Source organism: Cupressus sempervirens, chromosome 10 (assembly GCF_028749045.1).
Source record: "Cupressus sempervirens isolate cs-2001-9-10 chromosome 10, ASM2874904v1, whole genome shotgun sequence".
NCBI classification, from domain to species: domain Eukaryota; kingdom Viridiplantae; phylum Streptophyta; class Pinopsida; order Cupressales; family Cupressaceae; genus Cupressus; species Cupressus sempervirens.
The window spans coordinates 305,705,481-305,712,618 of record NC_143127.1 but is presented as its reverse complement, the minus strand read 5'-3'; the positions used below and the strand labels follow the sequence as shown (position 1 = coordinate 305,712,618).

Sequence of the window (7,138 nt, the reverse complement as noted above, 5' to 3'; positions counted from 1 at the left end):
TGAGATATATATTAATATTAAAAACTATATTGATTCATACAAGATTTAAATATAGATGAGAGTAGTCAAACCCATTAGTATCATAATGTTGTTTGTTCATTAAAATTTCAAGTTATAAATATTTATTGATTAGATAAAGGATGACCATAATAGCACTAGAATAGCATTTTAAATAAAAAGATATCTTGTGAGAGGAATAGTTTTTTAATTAAGTGCAGGGTCCTAAAAAATATCTTATTGTAAATATTTGATTTAGTTTTCTTGTTTACCTTTCCTTTTCTTCCTTCCTCTCCTATGATTTAAGCTTTTTTTTTTTTTTTTTTTTTTTTTCCGTCTCTTGATTAATTTTTGAGACCTGGTCATTTTTGTTTTGTCCTTATCCTTCCTAGTTATTTTTATGATATTGTGCCTAAGGTTTCTTTTCTTTTCTCTTCTCAACATTATTTATGTTTTGCAAGAGTTAGGTTTCCTATTTTTTTTAGATTTTTTGAAATTGGAGTTCTTGGTTAGGTGTGCTCCATTTTTTTTCTTTATTAGTCAAGTTTTTGCTTATTTCTTTTTGGGGGTTTTAATAAGTCACGTCTTGCTAAATTTCAAATTTCATTACTTTTTGGATGACTTGGTGGTCTCTCCTTTAAGCCTTTTGTATTAATTTTGTTCTAATTTGTGGCTTCTATATATTCTCTCTTACTACCTCTATAGCTGATTTTTGAAATCCCCTTCTTTTAAGTTCTCATGATTTATTATGATGTCACAAAAACTTACTTAATATGTTTTTATTTATGAGTATAGTTGTTTAATTGATTATTGATATCTCTATAGAGGAAATAACATATCTTGAAGCAAAAAAATATTTTTAAATTGGGATGTCATAAATTTAATTTGACATAACTTCACAAGTTGGTGCTATTGTGTACTTTTTATCTCAAGATTAAAGAATTCTTGACCGGTAGAATAGATTAAGTGGTACTTTGAGATTGGGTAATAATTACATAGATCATTTTTAATATTTGGTTTTAGATAATTTGCAACTATATCTGATAATTATTTCTATATATTCCTCAACCAAGGAACTTGACTTTCCAAAATTTGAGGTTAGATTGAATATGTTATTGGTAATTAATTTGAATTTCATTAATTGTACAACTATCTTTTTTGGATTTCAAAAGCTAACTATTTAATGATTTTTAGGCTTTTGTTGTTTGAGAGTGGTTGGGTAGCTTTTTAATGTTATAGTAATTTATTTATAATTGTAAATCTCATTTTATTACATTATTATTATTATTGTTAACTATATTTTAAACAATAATTATATGACCACATTAAGTTGTAACAATCATTTGATTTTTATTTTTATTATATGTTAAGTTAAGTAGACTTGAACCTAAGACGTCCAAGATGAGAGAGAATCACAACTTACCATTATGATGTAGGCCCTTGCCTCTGAACCAAATATTTATTATACTAAAATTAAATGAATGTTACCAAATTTATAATTATTTACATATTATTATGAATATTTTAAATTTATTTGAAATATATTCAATTTAGTATTTAGAATAGATAAGCACATAGAAACTATATTTCTTAATTTTTTATAAATTAATCTAGATATTTAAACACTTTGTATTGTTTTAATTTAGATTTTATATTAATCTTAAAAAATTAATTATTTTATTTTATTTTTATTTCTATAGAGTAAAAAATAGATTATTTTATTTATCATATATACTTATATATTTGAAAAATATGTTTTGTGTGTGTGTGTAATATATGCATAAATATGTATATACATATATACAAGTGTGTGTGTGTAGATAGATAGACAGATAGATAGATACATTTGTAATTTCATTTTTTTAATCTTTCAACACAAAAAAAATTGTTTTCGAGAATACATTAAGTCTAGTTTTTTGTTTTAAATATTAATACTTTTTAAATCATTATATATATATATATATATTATAAGATCCCAAAAGTATTAAGAAAGTTTCTTTAGAAATTTATAAAATTGAAAAATAGTCATGCAGATTTTACTATGATAATTTTTTTTTGCAATATTGAATATACTTATATATGATTGATCAAACAAAATTTAGATAAAAAATAGTTAAACAATTTTGATTACAGTCGTATCTACTAACACATTAAAAATATTATTTGACCATATATTAAGATATGAAAAATAATATATTAAAAAAATAAAAATTATACATAAATATTAACGGGATTTATATAACTCCGCAGGCAACTAGAGAATATATTGTAACCTGGAAAGCCATACTAGCATTTTTATAAAATAAACAAATTGCTTGAAAACGGTGCCCTTACTATAGAATGAACGTATTATGCTGCTGTTACAGTAGTATACATTCTTCTTTCTGGCATATTAGAGAAAAGAGACATAAATAGTCCCTTCTTCTTCCGCAACTATGTTGAACAAGCACAAAAATGGAAACAGTGAAATTTAGAAAACTAAGCACACGTTGCACCGTGAATTTGAAGACAGAAGTCGAGAGATCAACAGGAGGGAAGATCTTTGGGCGGAGGAAGAAGAGATTGAGATCTGCCTCCATTTCCATTTAAAACGACCCACGCCATCTTCAATCCCCAACTGGTATGCAGCTCGAGATGACAATGCATAAACCATACTCCTGTTATTACACTCAATTAGTTAAATAAGTTTACGTGAATAAACCAAACACATTATCTTCTAAATTAAATAAGTGATTGAAGTTAGTATTACGTAATGATAGTGATATGCAGATGCAATGAGTGTTAAAGTGGCCTATGTCATGAGAGATTGATTCGTGTAAACTACTACAAATTTGACTCAAAATACTACACAGTGAAATAGTAGCAACAATAGCACCATACCTGGATTGTCGGCTTGGAATCTAAGGGCCACCCAACCTCCACTGGGAACTCCAACTGTGTTTCTCTCGGGAGGATCCACGAGATTAAAGCTAGCTGGGTCAGTGTTCGCATTGTAGTTTCCAGTACCCATACCCACGATGAAGAAGTTGAAGCCGTGCAGATGCAGAGGATGGCTCTCGAAGGTCACAATGCTGGTGTCCTGCAGAACAAGCTGAACACTGGTGTTGAAGGAAAGCACTTCGACCCTAGTGTCATTGAGGGTCCGTGTGTTGTTGGGCGGCGTGCCTGTGTAGTTGAAAGGAAATGGGGGATTGTCAGGGAAAGTGGTATTGTAAACTCCAATGGACTGGTTGAAGTAGTAGGCTTGAAGAAGAGCGGTGGAGGGAAGAATGAAGGAAATGTTGTTAATGGAGGCTGCAAACTTGGTACCGTTAGGACCTTGACATGTTTGTCCTTGTGGGCACGGGTTCAGCCCCAATCCAACTGTGAAGAAGAACTGTTTATCCACCTTCTGAGGAACAGTTGCTGCTGGAAATTTCGGATTGCCTAAGCTTCTCATCTTTTGGCTGAAGTTGGCGGCAAACGAGGTATCATTCGGGGCTGGAAGCGTAGGCTTCATCATGGGAAGAGAGGAGGAATTAACATTGGAAACATACTCTAAAACTCCAGCACTGGTTGAGTTGTCAAAAGCTGCTGTTCCCGTAGCAAAAGGGCCTGCAAAAATGAGGAATGTCGCATTGGGTGGCTGAGACATGGCTGTCAAGAGGACGTTGGTAGTCTGACCAGGAGTGATCAGAATAACGCTGGTTTGAAATGGCTTGACATACACAGCGTCCACTTCTACTACGGTCAATGTATGATTGGCAATTGCGAAAAACAAGTCACTATTAAGCGCAGCATTAACTAAACGAAGTAGGTAAGTTTTCCCAGGGATCACTTTGAGCCTGAATGTATCTGTATTGCACATGAGTAAACATTATATTTGTTGCTACACTCACATTTAAACAAATGAACATTGGTCTCTTTATGTTTCATCCATTTTTAACTGGCTGTACTCACCGTTGGCAGAGCAGTTGTACATAAGCCCAGGGAGTCCATTCATGGTATATGCATCTGACACATTCGCTTGCGCACCACTTTGCATTGCTTGATTGATAACAGTCTCAGTGTCCGCATTCCACCACTCCCCTACAATTTGTAACCCAAAAGACAGGTTTTTTCGTTAAAGAAATCTGATGTAATAGCAAAGTTGACGTCAAAGACATTGTCTACGAGTGTTGAAAGGGCATACCAAAAACAATGGGCACTTCCTGGTGTGGGCGAGGGAATGGGTAAGAAGCATTCTTTTTGGGGTAGATGATAATGGGCCCATGTAAGCTTGCTCGCAACCATGAGATGTGGGCGTGCCACCACAATGTTCCTCTCTGCCTTTTCACTATGTATTTGTACACGTAGCTTTTCCTAGTTTGAATTGGACACTGAGTGACATAAGCAGGACCATCCGCCCATCCAGATCTAAGCTGCCGAATTCCATGCCTGATCAATTCATCGGAATTCATTAGGAGATAAGATAGGAACAATATTATGTTATGTTTATGAAGCAAACAAGTGAGCAGCAGAGGGAATACCAATGTATACTAATGTTGTTCTGAACATTATTTGTTACATTCACAACCACGCGATCTCCTTCTCGAGCAACTATTGCAGGGCCAGGGTACTGCCCGTTCACAGTCAAGAGAGCTTTCGTAGTGCAAAGGCGGGTCACATTCGTCATTTGGATCTGCAGGTATTTAGAGAAAAGTACAAATCATGGCTTTAATATTCTGATCAATAATGAAAAACAGAACAAAATAAATTTAATGCCTTCGCCGACAATAATACATTCAACTCATTCCATAGAAACATATAACCCACGTTGAATTTGTAGCGACGAGTAATCACGTTATGCTTTGCCGATACAAATTGAACAGTAAACCATAATGCCAAAAGTGGCAGCAGGAGGCTGCCATGAAAAGTCTTCATTGCCAGAATCGTAAAATTATAGTTCCTCTCCGGTCTGATCTCAACACTAATTAATTTATTCTCCAAATCATTTCTGGCCTGAGATATGATAATCTGTTTATTTCCGATTGTATATATAGATACAAGGTTTAAATCAGGTGTGAGGTCCTTTCGCTTTTGTTGGGTGGGCTGGTAGGCAATACCGATATTTTAACACGCTCATTTCTCTATTTGAATTTATTGTTAGCAACTGTGTTATCTTATAGCATTTTCTTGACTTTCCATGATAATTCACATGTACTCTTCGTGACATTTGTTTGGTATGGAGATATGGTGGGGTTTTATATCTGGAGTGGCAACCAAGTAAAGCTTGTGCCCGTTGAACCCATCATCTTAACCACTGTCATTAAAATACTCTGTATAATAAATCTATGTTGGTATACCAAACGATGCTCATATTCTTCTTATTGGAAATTTCCTTCACATCCATTCAATCCAGAGTGGTCAAAATAGACTCTTATCGGCTATTCTTAAAACAAGGTCGCTTACCCATGTGGGAGACTCAGAATTGTATTTCTAAGAAAGTTAAACCATGTTCTATCATTACATGGTAGAATATTCATTTTCAGAAATCCTAATTGCTAATGTGGATTAAAATGTATGCTAGTGTAGATTAAAATGTATCCCCTTTGAAAACCTTTACCATCAAGACTAATAAACAAGGATTCGAAGTTCATATGTAATGCTAGAATTGTTCCATACACAAGCTGAGAAAATGAAATTGTATAAATCAATTTATAAAGAGAAGTTAGAACAAATGTGAAAACTGTAAATAAAGTCCAAAAATCAAACTATGTTCTTTGGTGAATTTTTTTTTTTTTAAATCTTATTTATGTATATATGCATTAAATTATATATTTTGTTTTCATTTGATCCAATTTTGTAAGAGTATTGGCTTTATTGTTCTTAGAATAACATGAATGGTTTTGTCACATCAATGTACCTCTTATAGTTTTCAAAAATCAAACGTTGGCTTTTTGTTATTTTCTAATATTATTCCCTATAGTATCCCTTAGACTACTCCTTTTTAAATATGCACACTTTTAGACCACCTATCTTGTCTCAAGGCTAGATATCTTTTGATTTTTAGTTCCTATCATTTCTTGTTCAAAGTTGTCATGTGGGATGTAGGCTAGAACTATCAAGAAACCATCTATGCACTTTTTCCTTGGCAATAAAGAAATTGATAGCTCACTAAAGCTCGTGGATGTTAGAAATCCTAGCTAGACTTGTTGTGTGGCAATTTTGCAGTTATTTGATGGATGTAGCAATCCTTTTCAGTTAGTTTTTGTTATGACCATCTTAATTGCATGACCCTCTATAGTATACTCTATTGTTCTCACTATTTAATACCTTTAGTATAGTTCTCAATTGATATACTTTTCTAAAGCATTTTTCTAATTGGTAATCAAATAGAGGTTGTATTTGTTGATATATAAGGTATTTTTTTTCCAATTTAGTTTCACTCGCTCTGGGCATAAATATTTTTTACTTCTTTTCCTTTTGTATTTCTTTTTGTATTCTTCTACATTTTAGGTAATACAAAATAGAGCAACAATGGCTGGAAATAATTGGGAAAGTAAAGGAAAAGGTTCATCTCAATAAAGAACAAATTAGTTGACTCTTTAACAAGCCATCATTATGATACTTGACATGAATTGGGTTTCAAAAATATTTTAAATTAATAGCACGTAGATTTCTAACAACCTTTATATACCTTCTACAAGGCCGTGCTATGGTGGAAGACGTAGCCAAAACTTATTTAGCGAATATTTTAACCTTATTAGATTGAGAGAGCTTGAAAAACGTTGTGGTAGTGTGATTACTTTTCCATTTGTTACCTTGTACAATTTTTTTCTAATATTGTTTCTAGTAGAGTTGTTTGGCTGATTTTTTGTGCTATAAAGTTTCATTTGGTGTTCAAGCATGATGATGATGCCCTTATAAATATTGAAGATCCAACAAAATAGAGTACTAGTTATACAATACATATGGTGATGGATGATTTACAAGGTATCTATAGATTGGATATGCTTCACACTATTTCTCAAGACCCCCCATTAAAGTTGTCCCTATTTATACATATACCTTTGAAGACTAGGTAAAACACCTAATGCCTCGAGTACGATACAGTGCTTCATGAAATGGGTCACTAAGTGCTCAACTTGTCTTGTTATAGTGGTTGGTATACTTCTCTAGA

At 32.8% G+C, this 7,138-nt stretch overlaps 1 protein-coding gene across 1 annotated transcript; it reads right to left on the bottom strand.

Moving 5' to 3' along the window:
- Positions 1-2,171: 2,171 nt before the first annotated feature.
- LOC149533847 (laccase-4-like) lies at positions 2,172-4,986 on the bottom strand. The gene is made up of 6 exons (XM_089804700.1): positions 4,792-4,986; positions 4,506-4,657; positions 4,169-4,413; positions 3,937-4,065; positions 2,878-3,831; positions 2,172-2,654 (listed from the first exon to the last, which is right to left on the bottom strand). Exons 1-6 carry the CDS (start codon positions 4,897-4,899, stop codon positions 2,521-2,523), a joined length of 1,722 nt encoding a protein of 573 aa, XP_089660826.1. The 5' UTR covers positions 4,900-4,986; the 3' UTR covers positions 2,172-2,520.
- Between the last annotated feature and the right edge of the window lie 2,152 nt (positions 4,987-7,138).

Excerpts from the sequence above, each read along its gene's own strand:
- LOC149533847 (XM_089804700.1), bottom strand. The coding sequence starts at position 4,899 with ATGAAGACTTTTCATGGCAGCCTCCTGCTGCCACTTTTGGCATTATGG. Across the intron at positions 4,658-4,791 it reads CTCGTCGCTACAAATTCAAC|ATCCAAATGACGAATGTGAC; the intron begins GTGGGTTATATG and ends AAATACCTGCAG. Across the intron at positions 4,414-4,505 it reads AACAACATTAGTATACATTG|GCATGGAATTCGGCAGCTTA; the intron begins GTATTCCCTCTG and ends TGAATTGATCAG.